Source organism: Pistacia vera, unplaced genomic scaffold, assembly GCF_008641045.1.
Source record: "Pistacia vera cultivar Batoury unplaced genomic scaffold, PisVer_v2 Contig46, whole genome shotgun sequence".
NCBI lineage: Eukaryota > Viridiplantae > Streptophyta > Magnoliopsida > Sapindales > Anacardiaceae > Pistacia > Pistacia vera.
In genome coordinates, this window is record NW_022196290.1 from 130,968 (window position 1) to 148,667 (window position 17,700).

Here is a 17,700-nt window from a genome sequence, read left to right on the forward strand (position 1 = left end):
GAAAAAACATTTTCCCACCCATTGTTAAAATTAAAACTTTAGTTTTAATGGAAAAAGGCTCGTTAGTTTGTACAATTATATATATTTTAGGGTTAATATTGCTTACACACCAAATTAAAAATACATAAAATTACCTTCACCAACTTGGGAATTAGCCATTTAAACTATCTTCAATTTTAATTTTAATTTTTTTTTTTCAATTTAACTTCTTAGAAAAAGTGTGTGAAGAATAAGAACCAGTTGGCTTGTACGTTGGCCAATCGTCATTAGTAGGATCTGGGTTCAATCGTCGGTGGCGAGTTCGGCCATATTGCTGGTGCTGTTGGATAGATCGGTGTGTAAATGAGGAGCCCCTTAGTGAAGTCGTTTCGTCAGAAAAGGATGAAAAAATATTAGTCAATCTTTTCTAGCAAAACAACTTCGCTTGAAGACTCACAGTTACACTAGCGATCTACCCAAGGTGTCGACGATGTTGCCAAAAGCTCCTTCAAGAACGACGTCAAAGAGTATTTCACAAAATAGTCTCCAATGTTTTTCAAGGAATAGTTTTCACTAGTGGTTTCCTTGTTTGTGCCATTAGATCGATCGTCCACCGACCTACCCAATAGCACCGATTGTGTTGTCATCAACTGTGGCCGGCGAATCGATCGACCATTCTATCTTTTTTTAATTTTCAAATATTTTAAAAAAAAATTTATTATAATTTTTTTATTTTAATAACTAACTTTACTTTTAATTAAAACCTTAAAACTAATATAAACTGAGCTAGGGGTGAAATATACTTTTAATAAAATTTGGGTGGGAAAAATTATTCAGTCTCATTAAAAATTATAAAGTCAAATAGTAAAGGGTATTATAGTCTTTTTGTACCTTTATCCCTATTAGGTAACAGATCTCACTAACGGATCTTAATGATGGGTGGGAAATTGTTTTTTTTCAAACATTTTGGGTGGAAAAATTTGTTATGCCAAACCTTAGATGGGAAATTGTCATTGAAACGGTAGGTCGTTCTAAAGTTGTTTTTTTTAACCCAGCTGAAAATTTATTTTACAAAAAAGCCCTTTAACAAGGCCCGTGGGGCTAAAATCTCTTGTAGAGGCCCAAGAAACGAAAATCTGATCAACTTCCAGAACATTCTACATTCTTCCTGAACTGAAGCCTAATCCAGTATATTATCCAAGAATCACGAAAGTACTAGAATACCCTTGCCACCCACTATAAGTACCCACTCCATCCTCTACTACCAACACGAGTAGAACTTTACTAAAGAGCTTTCCGTGATTCTGAATTCTCAGCTCAAAAATGTCTCTGATTCCTAGAGGAAACATTTTCGATCCATTCTCTCTTGATGTTTGGGATCCTTTCAAAGACTTCCCTTTCCCTTCTTTTTCCTCTTCACTTACCTCTCAATTCCCTCGGGAAACCTCTGCTTTTGTCAACACACGTGTTGACTGGAAGGAAACTCCAGAAGCTCACGTGTTCAAGGCTGATCTTCCAGGGCTGAAGAAGGAGGAAGTGAAGGTGGAGGTTGAAGACGACAAGGTGCTTCAAATCTGTGGGCAGAGGAAAATAGAGAAGGAAGACAAGAACGACACATGGCACCGTGTGGAACGTAGCAGTGGCCAGTTCTCGAGGAGGTTTAGGTTGCCGGAGAATGTGAAGATGGATCAGATTAAAGCTTCCATGGAGAATGGAGTTCTTACTGTTACTGTTCCTAAAGTTGAGATGAAGAAAACTAATGTCAAGGCCATCGATATTTCTGGCTGAAATTAAAAATGGGTTCTTAATGTAAGTGCCTCTCTCCTGCGATAGAGTGTTATTGTGTTAATGTGTTTGGGTTTGTTGCTGTAATCGAGCATTGTGTATGAATAATGTGTCTGATGTGTTCGACGTAATGCAGAAGTGTACTGTTAATAGCAATGTAATGCTTGTATTTGTCCGAAGTGTATTGTTAATGGCAATGTGATGTTTGTTTTTGTCCTGTGATTAAAACTTTCTTGAGTTTCATCTCCTCTTTAACCTTTGGCTGGTTGATGTTAAGAAAGTCACAGAAAAGAAGGGATTAAAAATCCAGTGCGTTTAAAGAAAAGTGAGGATACATACAGCCATGAAAGACAACTCAAATTACGTTGAACAGAAAATCTAAGATGAAATTCAATGCTCTGGCCAGTTTTTCTTCTGGACTTTTGGAGTTGTGTTCAAGAGGAGAACAACCCGTCGACCAATTCGTTTAAGGAATTATAAGAAGATCCCCCTTTTTTAATACAAGATTCAACTTTTACTTTCATATCTATTGCCCTCTGTCTCAGTTCTTCTCCTTCTTTTCCGGTCATCAGCCTTTTTATGGCTCCTTCTATTTCCTCTCTACTCAAATCATTTTCCAACTCAAAGCCAACTCGCCATACATGGCAAATGTACCTCGTGTTTACCCTTTGATCCCCAAAAGATGGTCTACAAATCATTGGGACTCCGTCACTTATACTTTCAAGCGTTGAATTCCAACCACAATGACTGCAAAACCCTCCCACAGCGCGGTGTGCCAACACCTCGTTTTGCGGTGCCCAGTTAACTATGTAGCCTCTGTTTCCAATGGTTTCTTTGAAACCATTAGGCAACGAATCAGTAGACTCTGATCCATGAAATGAACCGGGAGGTCCACGCTTAAGCACCCACAAGAAAGGTTGCTTGCTGTGGGCTAGGCCCCAAGCCATTTCTGTTAGCTCTTTCTCGTCCATGGACACCATGCTTCCCAAACTTACATATATAACTGAGTTAAGAGCTTGCTTGTCAAGCCATGCCATGCAGCTTGCTTCCTCTTTCACTAAGCTGCTGGAGGGAGCTGGAGCAGTTTTGTGCAAAGGGCCTATTGAGAATAGTGGTATGCGGCATTGCTGCTTGAGCTGAATCAGTGATGATTGTTCAAGGTATTCCATGGAATTCAAAATCATGGCAGACGAGGATCTTGTGTCGCGTGCACTTGCTATAAGCTTCGATAAGGCATCTAGATTTTCAGAACTCGCTCCAGGAAGATCCTTGAATCTGAAAGGAAGATCCTTGAATCTGAAGGGATGAAGCTCAGGGACCATGTCCAGTGCCATATCGTCTGCATCACCGGATATCATTATTTGATAAACAGTTTTAAACAAGGTTACTAGTTACATAACTAAATTTCTTTTTCTGATAAAGCAAACATCTATATACAATTAAATAACAGCCCAAGACCTTCTTGATTACAGTTGATACTATAGATGGCTTTGATCACCAAGACGTAAAAGCGCAAGTAAAAGAAGTTGAGCAACCATACCTTGAAAGGGAATGAAACCGTCCTTTTGCAGACGAGGAAAAGCATAGTATGTTAACAAATTGGCAGCACTGCCCGTGGACAGGATAACACTTGGAAGCTTTAGAAGATGAGCCACTTGTTCGGCAAAGTACATGTATTCATCATATATGATACAGGGGAGCTCTTTAAGTTGCTGTTTTTCATCTATCATCGGAGTCAATGATTCCAGGAGCGGCTCTTTGCAGTTGATATTAAGACATGAGATGAAATCTACAATCCCTTTGGAGGAGAGATCGGAATAGGATAAGCCATCTGAAATGGGTAAAAAGACAAAATCAGGATTATCAGATGGTTTAGGACTATTAAATTGGGTGTGAGCAATTGTGATGGAGAAGCCCTTGGAGTGGAGGATGGAGCCCAGATTAAGCATAGGATTTATGTGGCCTTGGAATGGACATGGAACCAAAACAATCTGCGGATCTCTCTGTCCTTGCTCTTCCATGTCTCTCTCTGAATAATCCGTCTACCAGTGGAAATGATAAAGTCTTAAATAAATCAACATTCACCTACTATCCATTGAAATTTCTCCGTTAAAAGCATAATGCTTGTCAAAGTACAGTCATTTTGTTTAATATTATCCTGCATAGACTACAAAAGGTCCGACCAAACAATTTATAGTCAATTGCAATTAAAGCATAACTTCTAGACTTGCAAAGATTTGAAGACAGATGTTTCGCCCTCCCTTCTCAGGCAAGTGTTTGGGCCATGTGTTATACCAAAAAAAGGGTGGCTCGGGTTGCTTCTTAACAGTAGATTAACAGTTGAGTTATCTTTAAGGTCGTGTAATATCTTATAAAAGGACTTATTTACTATTAAGTCCGTGTTGTTATGCATTAAGAAAGTTACTACAAGAGTAAGGTTACTCATGCAACACTATAAATAAGGTCCTCTCACCCCAAATTAGGGATCGAGAATTTTATTTTCTCAATAGTTATAAAGTAATTATCTCTCTTGAAAACAAAATCTCTTGTAAACATATAAACAAAATAACAATGAGCCTAAAGAAAACTAGAAACCCAAATGCCAAAATGCAATCACTATGATTTACTGGTTGTATATCTATAGAATCCAGGTTTTCAAAATAAAAATGGGAGAATTTTTTTGACACAATAACATTAAGAAAATTTTATTTATTTATAATGATATAAAGCCATTACATTGTATATATATATATATATATATTTTAAAGAAAAAGACGAAGTCACCTGTTGAGTGCCTTCCTCCCAATTTTTATTAGAAGGCCTCACTTGTGGCTGAGGAAAACCGTGGAACAAACTGGAAAAAACCTGGGATTAACATAAATTCTAAAACAATCCTAACAACCAAAATAATACGGAAAACAAACCATCCTGAACCAAAACCCACAAATTCAAGTTTACCGTCTCAACTGAGGCAAACCCGCCTTGTCCAATCGAAGAATGCCTTTTAACTTCCTAGGTAAAGAAATAAAATCCAGGAAGGTATTATTATTACCCTCCTCTCCCCATCTAGCCAGGAAATCTGCTTCGCTTTTCCCTTCGCGTAATTGATGAGTTATGGTGAAATGAACGTCTCTTAACAGAATCAAAAGCTCATCCCAATAGTCCCATAAGTACCAAGCCGTGCTCTTTCGACTACTCAACCAAGAGACAACCAAAGTGGAGTCACTCTCAATATTTAATTGATTAAAACCCAACTCTTTACACAGTGAAACACCAGTTAGTAACGCTCTCAATTCAGCTTCATTATTAGTGCCATGCCTGAAAGAAAAAGAGAAAGCCCCTTTTAAATTGCCTTGCACATCTCGAATGACACCTCTTCCCCCACAGTTGCTTGGGTTGCCCCGACAACAGCCATCAACATTCAGTTTAATCCACCCTTCAGCCGGTTTCCTTCAATAAACCAGTTTCGAAGTAGTTCGTGCTCTCTCCACATAAGGCACTTCAAGATCCTGAAGAATAACCTCATCCCTAGGAGATATCGGCCAATGTTTCACCATAAGAGAGGAGATTTTACGTATCCATACTTTCACTGCCAACCAGACATTTTTCGCTGATTCAGCTGAGTTCTCCATGCGAGCTTTGCAATGACGCCTCCAGAGACGCCAGGTAATGATAGACGGTATGAGACCGAGAAGGACCCCTCTGTGACTCGACTTCCTTGCAGCATTAAACCACTGCATTACAGTCGACCACCAAGAAAGACCATGGACATGGTTAATACCCAGCGAGATGGCTGCCGTCTTCCATACCTCTGTAACAATACTCCCATTACAAAGCACATGACTTAAGCTTTCTGTGTGGTCATGAGTACATCAATTACACCGAGATGCCAACGAGATTCCAAGCAGTGGCACCCGAGAGTCCAGCGCTAGCCCATTAAACCTGGCTTTCCACATACACACAGAGATTTTCTTCGGAAGCAGGTGATGCCAAATCCAGACCATGCCTAGATGTTCAGTTCCTTTTACACGTATAAGGTCCCACGCGGAAGCCAACGTGAAATTTCCCTTAATAGCTGGTTTCCAAATGGTAAATATCACCTCTTATCACGTATTCATGCTTGCAAATACAACCCCATATCATTAATTAATTAGCCTGAAATTTCAATAGCCTTAATATCAGGTTTCTTAACATCCAGTTTAGGAACAGTAACAGTGAGAACTCCATTCTCCATGGAAGCCTTAATCTGATCCATCTTCACATTCTCCGGCAACCTGAACCTCCTCGAGAACTTGCCACTGCTACGTTCCACACGGTGCCATGTGTCGTTCTTGTCTTCCTTCTCTATGTTCCTCTCTGCACTTATTTGAAGCACCCTGTCGTCTTCATTCTCCACCTTCACTTCCTCTTTCTTGAGCCCTGGAAGATCGGCCTTGAACTCGTGAGCTTCCGGGGTTTCCTTCCAGTCCACACGGGTGTTAACAAAAGCTGAAGTTTCTTGAGGGAGTTGAGAGGAGAGTGACGATACAGATGATGGGAAAGGAAAGTCGTTGAATGGGTCCCAAGAAGGATCAAAGATGCTGCTTCGTGAGTTACCAAAGAAACTGGGAATCAGCGACATTTTTACTAAGGAACGTGAGTTTGAAGTAGGGGTTTGATATCAGAATTTGGAACTGAAGGTTGATTGGATGCTGAGAAAGTTTGCTGCTTGTTTCTTGGTAGCACAGGTGGGATAAGATGCAGGGGAGAAATCTAGCACCTTCTCGGTGTTTTGGGCTGTTCAGTTAACGAACTATTGGGTAAATTCCAGAACCTTTGAGGCTTTGCTAGAAGGTGTCTACTCTTTTATGGGGCTTTAAGCTGTTTAGATACGCATAGCAATATAGCATAACAAAATGAATTAAATTTCAAATACCATTACCTCAGATTAGCTTCAATAAATTTAACAAGTACAAGCCATAATCATGTTTTTGATTGAGATCTTATTTGTATCCAACATCCATACAGAAATGTTACAAAAAGTTACAACAGAACTGAACAATGAGATTTCTGGCCATTCTTGGGAGCATGGGGTTCATATGCCTACGTATGAGAGAAACCATCAATGGCATTAAACTGACATTATAAACTCTAATAATTCATTCAAGGAATTATAAGAAGATCCACCTTTCTTGATGCTAACTTCAGTTTTTTCTTTGAGTTCTGCAGCCCTCTGCCTCATCTCATCTCCATCTTTTTCCACCATCAGCCTTTTTATAGCTCTCTCTATTACTCCTCTTTCCGAATCATTCTCCAATTCAAATCCATTTCTCCATACCTGACTGATGTACCTCGTGTTTATTTTTTGATCCCCAAAAGCTGGTCTACAAATCATTGGAACCCCTTCACTTATGCTTTCAAGTGTTGAATTCCAACCACAGTGGCTCCAAAACCCTCCCAGAGCACTATGTGCCAACACTTCTTGTTGTGGAGCCCATCTCACAATGCAGCCTCTTTCTCCAACAATCTCTTTAAAGTCATCAGGAAGCCTATCAGTAGGTTCTGCTCCATTATCAGGATCAGGCCTAAGCACCCACAGGAAAGGTTGCTTGCTGTTGGCTAGGCCCCAAGCCATTTCTGTTAGCTCTTTGGCATCCACGGATGCTATGCTTCCGAAACTTATGTATATAACTGAGTTGTGTCTTTGCTTGTTAAGCCATGGGATGCAGCTGCTGTCCTCTTCCAGTAAGCTACTAGAGGAAGCTGAAGCAATTTTGTGCATGGGACCTATTGAGAAGTTTGGAACTTGGCATTGCTGTTGATATTGTGCTAATAATGATTGTTCAAGGCAATCCATGGTATTCCAAATGATGGCTGACGATGCCCCAATATTGCTCAGTATAGCTATAACTTGCCAAATGCCATCTAAATTATCGAAATTGGTTGCTGGTAAATCCTTGAATCTGAGGGGATGAAGCCCTGGCACTAACTCTGTTGAACTGGAATCTGCATCAAACATAGGCAGTAGGGGTACGATTATAGATTTGAAATACTACTACCCCTTCACATGATAAAACTACTTCATTAAATTAAGCACTAATCGTTACAGTTATTATTAGCACATCCTCAGTGAAGAAGATACTGAGTTCTTATACCTTGTGGAGTAGTGTAACCTTCCTCTTGGAGCCGAGGATATGCAAAGTACGTCAGCACACTGGCAACACTACCAGTTTGTAAGATGATATTTGGCAGCTTCAGATGGCAAGCCACTGCTTGAGCAAAGGACATGAACCCATCGTAAATGATGCAGGGGAGTTGGTCATGCTGGTCCTGTTTCTCTATCATCTGACTCAAAAATTCCTGAAATGGAGCCCTGCAGTTTAAGTTAAGATTTGACATGAAGGCTAAAAAATCAAGAGGCATTACAGGTTTGGATGATGTGCTATCCGGCAATGATAGGAAGACAAAATCAGGATGATTGGAAGTTTGAGGAGAATTGAATTGGGCATGAGCAACTGTGATGGAGAAACCTCTGGAGTGAAGGATGGTGCCTAGCTGAAGCATCGGATTTATGTGTCCTTGGAATGGACATGGAACTAGCACCAGTTTTCGGTATCTACACCCCTGTTTTTCCATCCCTCTTCTTTCTGGGAGATTTTTCTCTGCTATTAGTTGAAATTCTTCTTTCTGGAGCAACAGAAATTTAGCCTTAAACAAGTCGATAACTCCTACACAAACATTACCTCAGGTAAACTAAATGTCAATCAAATAAATTTTGTCGGATAGATGTATCCATAGTTAACCCCAAAGACATAATTTAGGCCTCTTCTTTATTTTAACCCTTTGACCTAAATACTGACAGAAGCAAAGGACAATACAGCTTTTTCTTGGACGGCAGGTTTTAGGATTTTCTTCTGTTTTTGCCTATGATCATGTCTTCCAGGCTTCTTTATAAATTTTCAAGCAGAATACTCCCCATAGGACACATAATTATAATAGTTTATATAACTCTACACTTAGCTGCGGCTTGGAGTGAAAAATCATGGATCTAGATGGCAATGCCGAGTACTGATACATAATTTGTATCCAAAGGCCTCATAAATAGCAAGTATTAATAAGGGATAGGCCTATGCCTACTTGACTCAATGACTCTTAATAGAAGCCACATTGCGCTCAGAAGTTGGCATTGTTTCCAATAGCTCAAACATGTCTCACCCTCTATGCCATACTTTTCTTACCCATCAACTAATCTCCAATAAAAATCAGCTACCATATTTAGATTTTTGTCATATTTTGATGGCTAAACGCATTAACATTCTGCTTTGTTAATAGCAGATTGGGCAGCAGAAATTAGCAAAAGATCTGAACTTAATGCAAGTACAGGAATTTTGCAAGACTAAAACACAAAATAGACCAAGCGTAGATTCATATTACATTAAAAGAGCCAACAATCGCACCTCTAAACCATTGAAACAAAACACATGTTACATACTCTCAGATCAAATTTGTTTATCGTGGGAGAGTGGCATGACTCTATTTTTCTTTAACCTTTTAACCGGAAATCTCAATAGCCTTCATATTAGGCTTCTTCATCTCCACTTTAGGAACAGTGACTGTAAGAACTCCATTCTCCATTGAAGCCTTAATTTGATCCATCTTTGCATTCTCCGGCAACCTGAACCTCCTCGAGAACTTGCCACTGCTACGTTCCACACGGTGCCATGTGTCGTTCTTGTCTTCCTTCTCTATTTCCCTCTGTCCACTTATTTGAAGCACCCTGTCGTCTTCAATCTCCAACTTCACTTCCTCTTTCTTCAAGCCTGGAAGATCAGCCTTGAATACATGGGCTTCTGGGGTTTCCTTCCAGTCGACACGCGTGTTGACAAATGCAGAGGTTTCTTGAGGGAAATGAGAGGAGACTGACGATAAAGATGAAGAGAAAGGAAAGTCCTTGAATGGATCCCAAGAGGGATCGAAAATGCTGCTTCGAGAATTACCGAAGAAGCTAGGAATCAGCGACATTTTTATGCAGGAATTTAAGTTGAAGGAAGTGGCTGAGATAAGAATTTTGAACTGATAGTTGTTTGGATGCAGAGAAAGTTTGCTGCTGCCTGTATCTTGATGATTACAGGGTGGGATAAGTTGGGTATTTATAAGAAGAAAGGCAGAAATCTCTAGTACTTTCTCGTTGCTTTGGACTTTTCAGTTGACGAACTTTTTGGGTAAATTCCAGAAGCTTCAAGCTTTTCTAGAAGGAATCGACACTTTTTATCGGCTATGGTCTTATTAATATAATTTCATTTATAGATTTTTTCTATTTAAAATAAAATCTATCAAAGTAAATAATAAATGGAGAACCTGAAAACATCACATAGCATACGGGTATTAACTCAAATTTATATTAATAAATATATGAAAAGAATAACAGGAACAGTAAGATTTCTGGTCATTCATGGGTCTTAGATGCTGAAGACACTAGTTCTGAATCTTCTGATGCCAATTTGTATTAAACTGACGTTATAAGCTCCACTAATTCATTCAAGGAATTATAAGAAGATCCACCTTTCTTGATACTAACTTCGGTTTTTTCTTTCAATTCTACTGCCTTCTGCCTCATCTCCTCCCCTTCTTTTTCCACCATCAGTCTCTTTATCGCTCTCTCTATCTTCCCTCTTTCCAAATCATTCTCCAACTCAAACCCATTTCTCCATACATGGCTGATGTACCTTGTGTTCACCTTTTGATCCCCAAAACATGGCCTACAAATCATTGGAACCCCTTCACTTATACTTTCAATGGTTGAATTCCAACCACAATGGCTCCAAAATCCTCCCACAGCAGTATGTGCCAATACTTCTTGTTGTGGTGCCCATTTCACTATGTAGCCTCTTTCTCCCAGAGTCACTTTAAATTCATCAGGCAACCAATCAGTAGGTTCTGCTCCATTATCAGGATCTGGCCTAATCACCCACAGGAAAGGTTGCTTGCTGTTGGCTATGCCCCAAGCCATTTCTGTTAGTTCTTTGGCATCCACGGATGCTATGCTTCCAAAACTTACATATATAACTGAGTTGTGACCTTGCTTGTTAAGCCATGAGATGCAACTGCTGTCCTCTTCCAGTAAGCTACTAGAGGACGCCGAAGCAATTTTGTGCATAGGACCTATTGACAAGTTTGGAACTCGGAATTGTTGTTGATATTGTGCTAATGATGATTGTTCAAGGCAGTCCATACTATTCCAAACGATAAGTGGAGTCCACTCTCAATATTTAACTGATTAAAACCCACTCTTACACAGTGAAACACCAATTAGTAACGCTCTCAATTCAGCTTCATTATTAGTGCCATGCCCGAAAGGGAAGAAAGCCCATTTTAAATTGCCTTGCACATCTCGAATGACACCTCTTCCCCCACAGTTGCCTGGTTGCCCTGGCAACAGGCATCAACATTCAGTTTAATCCACCCTTCATCCGGTTTCCTCCAATAAACCAGTTTCGAGTAGTCTGGCTCTCTCCACATAAGGCACTTCAAGATCCCAAGAATAACCTCATCCCTAGCAGATATCGGCCAATGTTTCACCATAAGAGAGGAGATTTTACGTATCTATACTTTCACTGCCAACCAACATTTTCCGCTATTCAGCTGAGTTCTCCTTGCGAGCTTTGCACGACGCCTCCAGAGACCCCAGGTAATGATAGACGTATGAGATCGAGAAGGACCCCTCTGTGACTCGACTCCTTGCAGCATAACCACTGCATTACAGTCGACCACAAGAAAGACCATGGACATGGTTAATACCCAGCGAGATGGCTGCCGTCTTCCATCCCTCTACAGCAATACTCCCATTACAAAGCACATGACTTAAGCTTTCTTTGTGGCCATGAGTACATCAATTACACCGAGTGCCAACGGATTCCAAGCAGTTGCACCCGAGAGTCTAGCGCTAGCCCATTAAACCTCGCTTTCCACATACACAACAGATTTTCTTCGGAAGCAGGTGATGCCAAATCCAGACCATGCCTAGAGGTTCAGTTCCTTTCACACGTATAAGGTCCCACGCGGAGCCAACGTGAAATTTCCCTTAACGCTGGTTTCCAAATGGTAAATATCACCTCTTATCACGTATTCATGCTTGCAAATACAACCCCATATCATTAATTAATTAGCCGAAATTTCAATAGCCTTAATATCAGGTTTCTACACTCCAGTTTAGGAACATAACAGTGAGAACTCCATTCTCCATGGAACCTTAATCTGATCCATCTCACATCTCCGGCAACCTGAACCTCCTCGAACTTGCCACTGCTACGTTCCACACGGTGCCATGTGTCGTTCTTGTCTTCCTTCTCTATGTTCCTCTCTGCACTTATTTGAAGCACCCTGTCGTCTCATCTCCACCTTCGCTTCCTCTTTCTTGAGCCCTGGAAGATCGCCTTGAACCGTGAGCTTTTGGGGTTTCCTTCCAGTCCACACGGGTGTTAACAAACTGAAGTTTTCTTGAGAGAGTTGAGAGGGAGTGACGATACGGATGATGGGAAAGATGCTGCTTCGTGAGTTACCAAGAAACTGGGAATCACGACATTTTTCTAAGGAACGTGAGTTTGAAGTAGGGTTTGATATCAGAATTGGGAACTGAAGGTTGATTGGATGCTGAGAAAGTTTGCTGCTTGTTTCTTGGTAGCACAGGTGATAAATGCAGGGGAGAAATCTAGCACCTTCTCGGTGTTTTGGGCTTGCAGTTAACGAACTATTGGGTAAATTCGAAACCTTTGAGGCTTTGCTAGAAGGTGTCACTCTTTTATGGGCTTTAAGCTGTTTAGATACGCATAGCAATATAGCATAACAAATGAATTAATTTCAATAACCATTACCTCAGATTACTTCAATAAATTTAACAAGTACAAGCCATAATCATGTTTTTGATCGAGATCTTATTTCTATCCAACTCCATACAGAAATGTTCAAAAAGTTACAACAGAACTGAACAATGAATTTCTGGCCATTCTTGGGAGCATGGGGTTCATATGCCTACTTATGAGAGAAACCACAATGGCATAAAACTGACTTATAAACTCTAATAATTCATTCAAGGAATTATAGAAGATCCACCTTTCTTGATGCTAACTTCAGTTTTTTCTTTGAGTTCTGCAGCCTCTGCCTCATCTCATCTCCATCTTTTTCCACCATCAGCCTTTTTATAGCTCTCTCTATTACCCCTTTCCGAATCATTCTCCAATTCAAATCCATTTCTCCATACCTGACTGATGTACCTCGTGTTTATTTTTTGATCCCCAAAAGCTGGTCTACAAATCATTGGAACCCCTTCACTTATGCTTTCAAGTGTTGATTCCAACCACAGTGCTCCAAAACCCTCCCAGAGCACTATGTGCCAACACTTCTTGTTGTGGAGCCCATCTCACAATGCAGCCTCTTCTCCACAATCTCTTTAAAGTCATCAGGAAGCCTATCAGTAGGTTCTGCTCCATTATCAGGATCAGGCCTAAGCACCCACAGGAAAGGTTGCTTGCTGTTGGCTAGCCCAAGCCATTTCTGTTAGCTCTTTGGCATCCACGGATGCTATGCTTCCGAAACTTATGTATATAACTGAGTTGTCTTTGCTTGTTAAGCCATGGGATGCAGCTGCTGTCCTCTTCCAGTAACTACTAGAGGAAGCGAAGCATTTTGTGCATGGGACCTATTGAGAAGTTTGGAACTTGGCATTGCTGTTGATATGTGCTAATAATGATTGTTCAAGGCAATCCATGGTATTCCAAATGATGGCTGACGATGCCCCAATATTGCTCAGTATAGCTATAACTTGCCAAATGCCATCTAAATTATCGAAATTGGTTGCTGGTAAATCCTTGAATCTGAGGGGATGAAGCCCTGGCACTAACTCTGTTGAACTGAAATCTGCATCAAACATGGCAGTAGGGGTACGATTATAGATTTGAAATACTACTACCCCTTCACATGATAAACTACTTCATTAAATTAAGCACTAATCGTTACAGTTATTATTAGCACATCCTCAGTGAAGAAGATACTGAGTTCTTATACCTTGTGGAGTAGTGTAACCTTCCTCTTGGAGCCGAGATATGCAAAGTACGTCAGCACACTGGCAACACTACCAGTTTGTAAGATGATATTTGGCAGCTTCAGATGGCAAGCACACTGCTTGAGCAAAGGACATGAACCCATATATATGCAGGGGAGTTGGTCATGCTGGTCCTGTTTCTCTATCATCTGACTCAAAATTCCTGAAATGGAGCCCTGCAGTTTAAGTTAAGATTTGACATGAAGGCTAAAAAATCAGAGGCATTACAGGTTTGGATGATGTCTATCCGCAATGATAGAAGACAAAATCGAATGTTGGAAGTTTGGGAGAATTGAATTGGGCATGAGCAACTGTTGATGGAGAAACCTCTGGAGTGAGGATGGTGCCTACTGAAGCATCGGATTTATGTGTCCTTGGAATGGACAGGAACTAGCACCAGTTTTCGGTATCTACACCCCTGTTTTTCCCACCCTCTTCTTTCTGGGAGATTTTTCTCTGCTAGTAGTTGAAATTCTTCTTTCTGGCAATAGAAATTTAGCCTTAAACAAGTCGATAACTCTACACAAGCATTACCTCAGGTAAACTATATGTCAACCAAATAAATCCAACACCTCGTTTTGCGGTGCCCAGTTAACTATGTAGCCTCTGTTTCCAATGGTTTCTTTGAAACCATTAGGCAACGAATCAGTAGACTCTGATACATGAAACGAACCGGGAGGTCCACGCTTAAGCACCCACAAGAAAGGTTGCTTGCTGTTGGCTAGGTCCCAAGCCATTTCTGTTAGCTCTTTCTCGTCCATGGACACTATGCTTCCCAAACTTACATATATAACTGAGTTAAGAGCTTGCTTGTCAAGCCATGCCATGCAGCTTGCTTCCTCTTTCACTAAGCTGCTGGAGGGAGCTGGAGCAGTTTTGTGCAAAGGGCCTATTGAGAATAGTGGTATGCGGCATTGCTGCTTGAGCTGAATCAGTGATGATTGTTCGAGGAATTCCATGGAATTCAAAATCATGGCAGACGAGGATCTTGTGTCGCGTGCACTTGCTATAAGCTTCGATAAGGCATCTAGATTTTCAGAACTCGCTCCAGGAAGATCCTTGAATCTGAAAGGAAGATCCTTGAATCTGAAGGGATGAAGCTCAGGGACCATGTCCAGTGCCATATCGTCTGCATCACCGGATATCATTATTTGATAAACAGTTTTAAACAAGGTTACTAGTTACATAACTAAATTTCTTTCTCTGATAAAGCAAACATCTATATACAATTAAATAACAGCCCAAGACCTTCTTGATTACAGTTGATACTATAGATGGCTTTGATCACCAAGACGTAAAAGCGCAAGTAAAAGAAGTTGAGCAACCATACCTTGAAAGGGAATGAAACCGTCCTTTTGCAGACGAGGAAAAGCATAGTATGTTAACAAATTGGCAGCACTGCCCGTGGACAGGATAACACTTGGAAGCTTTAGAAGATGAGCCACTTGTTCGGCAAAGTACATGTATTCATCATATATGATACAGGGGAGCTCTTTAAGTTGCTGTTTTTCATCTATCATCGGAGTCAATGATTCCAGGAGCGGCTCTTTGCAGTTGATATTAAGACATGAGATGAAATCTACAATCCCTTTGGAGGAGAGATCGGAATAGGATAAGCCATCTGAAATGGGTAAAAAGACAAAATCAGGATTATCAGATGGTTTAGGACTATTAAATTGGGTGTGAGCAATTGTGATGGAGAAGCCCTTGGAGTGGAGGATGGAGCCCAGATTAAGCATAGGATTTATGTGGCCTTGGAATGGACATGGAACCAAAACAATCTGCGGATCTCTCTGTCCTTGCTCTTCCATGTCTCTCTCTGAATAATCCATCTACCAGTGGAAATGATAAAGTCTTAAATAAATCAACATTCACCTACTATCCATTGAAATTTCTCCGTTAAAAGCATAATGCTTGTCAAAGTACAGTCATTTTGTTTAATATTATCCTGCATAGACTACAAAAGGTCCGACCAAACAATTTATAGTCAATTGCAATTAAAGCATAACTTCTAGACTTGCAAAGATTTGAAGACAGATGTTTCGCCCTCCCTTCTCAGGCAAGTGTTTGGGCCATGTGTTATACCAAAAAAAGGGTGGCTCGGGTTGCTTCTTAACGGTAGATTAACAGTTGAGTTATCTTTAAGGTCGTGTAATATCTTATAAAAGGACTTATTTACTATTAAGTCCATGTTGTTATGCAATAAGAAAGTTACTACAAGAGTAAGGTTACTCATGCAACACTATAAATAAGGTCCTCTCACCCCAAATTAGGGATCGAGAATTTTATTTTCTCAATAGTTATAAAGCAATTATCTCTCTTGAAAACAAAATTTCTTGTAAACATATAAACAAAATAACAATGAACCTAAAAAAAACTAGAAACCCAAATGCCAAAATGCAATCACTATGATATACTGATAGTATATCTATAGAATCCAGGTTTTCAAAATAAAAATGGGAGAATTTTTTTGACACAATAACATTAAGAAAATTTTATTTATTTATAATGATATAAAGCCATTACATTGTGTATATATATATAAATATATATTTTTTGTTTTTTTTAAAGAAAAAGACGAAGTCACCTGTTGAGTGCCTTCCTCCCAATTTTTATTACAAGGCCTTACTTGTGGCTAAGGAAAACTGTGGAACAAACTGGAAAAAACCTGGGATTAACAGAAATTCTAAAACAATCCTAACAACCAAAATAATAAGGAAAACAAACCATCTTGAACCAAAACCCACAAATTCAAGTTTACCGTCTCAACTGAGACAAACCCGCCTTGTCCAATTGAAGAATGTCTTTTAACTTCCTAGGTAAAGAAATAAAATCCAGGAAGGTATTATTATTACCCTCCTTTCCCCATCTAGCCAGGAAATCTGCTGCGCTTTTCCTTTCGCGTAATTGATGAGTTATGGTGAAATGAACGTCTCTTAACAGAATCAAAAGCTCATCCCAATAGTCCCATAAGTACCAAGCCGTGCACTTTCGACTACTCAACCAAGAGACAATCAAAGTGGAGTCACTCTCAATATTTAACTGATTAAAACCCAACTCTTTACACAGTGAAACACCAATTAGTAACGCTCTCAATTCAGCTTCATTATTAGTGCCATGCCCGAAAGAAGAAGAGAAAGCCCATTTTAAATTGCCTTGCACATCTCGAATGACACCTCTTCCCCCACAGTTGCCTGGGTTGCCCTGGCAACAGGCATCAACATTCAGTTTAATCCACCCTTCATCCGGTTTCCTCCAATAAACCAGTTTCGGAGTAGTTCGTGCTCTCTCCACATAAGGCACTTCAAGATCCCGAAGAATAACCTCATCCCTAGCAGATATCGGCCAATGTTTCACCATAAGAGAGGAGATTTTACGTATCTATACTTTCACTGCCAACCAGACATTTTCCGCTGATTCAGCTGAGTTCTCCTTGCGAGCTTTGCAACGACGCCTCCAGAGACGCCAGGTAATGATAGACGGTATGAGATCGAGAAGGACCCCTCTGTGACTCGACTTCCTTGCAGCATTAAACCACTGCATTACAGTCGACCACCAAGAAAGACCATGGACATGGTTAATACCCAGCGAGATGGCTGCCGTCTTCCATACCTCTACAGCAATACTCCCATTACAAAGCACATGACTTAAGCTTTCTTTGTGGCCATGAGTACATCAATTACACCGAGATGCCAACGGGATTCCAAGCAGTTGCACCCGAGAGTCTAGCGCTAGCCCATTAAACCTCGCTTTCCACATACACACACAGATTTTCTTCGGAAGCAGGTGATGCCAAATCCAGACCATGCCTAGAGGTTCAGTTCCTTTCACACGTATAAGGTCCCACGCGGAAGCCAACG

The 17,700-nt window shown here is 40.4% G+C and overlaps 6 protein-coding genes across 6 annotated transcripts; 1 reads left to right on the plus strand and 5 right to left on the minus strand.

The window, feature by feature from the left end:
• The first annotated feature begins 1,234 nt into the window (after positions 1–1,234).
• On the plus strand, positions 1,235–1,982 carry LOC116145089 (18.1 kDa class I heat shock protein-like). Its single transcript, XM_031430533.1, has one exon. It carries the CDS (start codon positions 1,303–1,305, stop codon positions 1,765–1,767), a length of 465 nt encoding a protein of 154 aa, XP_031286393.1. The 5' UTR covers positions 1,235–1,302; the 3' UTR covers positions 1,768–1,982.
• A 216-nt stretch (positions 1,983–2,198) lies between these two features.
• On the minus strand, positions 2,199–3,862 carry LOC116145031 (UDP-glucose iridoid glucosyltransferase-like). Its single transcript, XM_031430483.1, has 2 exons — positions 3,305–3,862; positions 2,199–3,103 (listed from the first exon to the last, which is right to left on the minus strand). The coding sequence occupies exons 1-2, from the start codon at positions 3,783–3,785 to the stop codon at positions 2,199–2,201; spliced, it is 1,386 nt and encodes a 461-aa protein (XP_031286343.1). The 5' UTR covers positions 3,786–3,862.
• Positions 3,863–5,914: 2,052 nt separating this feature from the next.
• Positions 5,915–6,445, minus strand: LOC116145088 (17.3 kDa class I heat shock protein-like). Its single transcript, XM_031430532.1, has one exon. The coding sequence runs from the start codon at positions 6,383–6,385 to the stop codon at positions 5,915–5,917; it is 471 nt and encodes a 156-aa protein (XP_031286392.1). The 5' UTR covers positions 6,386–6,445.
• Positions 6,446–6,874: 429 nt separating this feature from the next.
• LOC116145112 (UDP-glycosyltransferase 76E2-like) lies at positions 6,875–8,397 on the minus strand. The gene is made up of 2 exons (XM_031430554.1): positions 7,899–8,397; positions 6,875–7,749 (listed from the first exon to the last, which is right to left on the minus strand). Exons 1-2 carry the CDS (start codon positions 8,377–8,379, stop codon positions 6,875–6,877), a joined length of 1,356 nt encoding a protein of 451 aa, XP_031286414.1. The 5' UTR covers positions 8,380–8,397.
• An 879-nt stretch (positions 8,398–9,276) lies between these two features.
• Positions 9,277–9,765, minus strand: LOC116144963 (18.1 kDa class I heat shock protein-like). Its single transcript, XM_031430411.1, has one exon. The coding sequence runs from the start codon at positions 9,763–9,765 to the stop codon at positions 9,295–9,297; it is 471 nt and encodes a 156-aa protein (XP_031286271.1). The 3' UTR covers positions 9,277–9,294.
• Positions 9,766–10,249: 484 nt separating this feature from the next.
• On the minus strand, positions 10,250–15,617 carry LOC116145032 (UDP-glucose iridoid glucosyltransferase-like). The gene is made up of 3 exons (XM_031430484.1): positions 15,171–15,617; positions 14,730–14,969; positions 10,250–10,905 (listed from the first exon to the last, which is right to left on the minus strand). Exons 1-3 carry the CDS (start codon positions 15,577–15,579, stop codon positions 10,250–10,252), a joined length of 1,305 nt encoding a protein of 434 aa, XP_031286344.1. The 5' UTR covers positions 15,580–15,617.
• Positions 15,618–17,700: the final 2,083 nt, after the last annotated feature.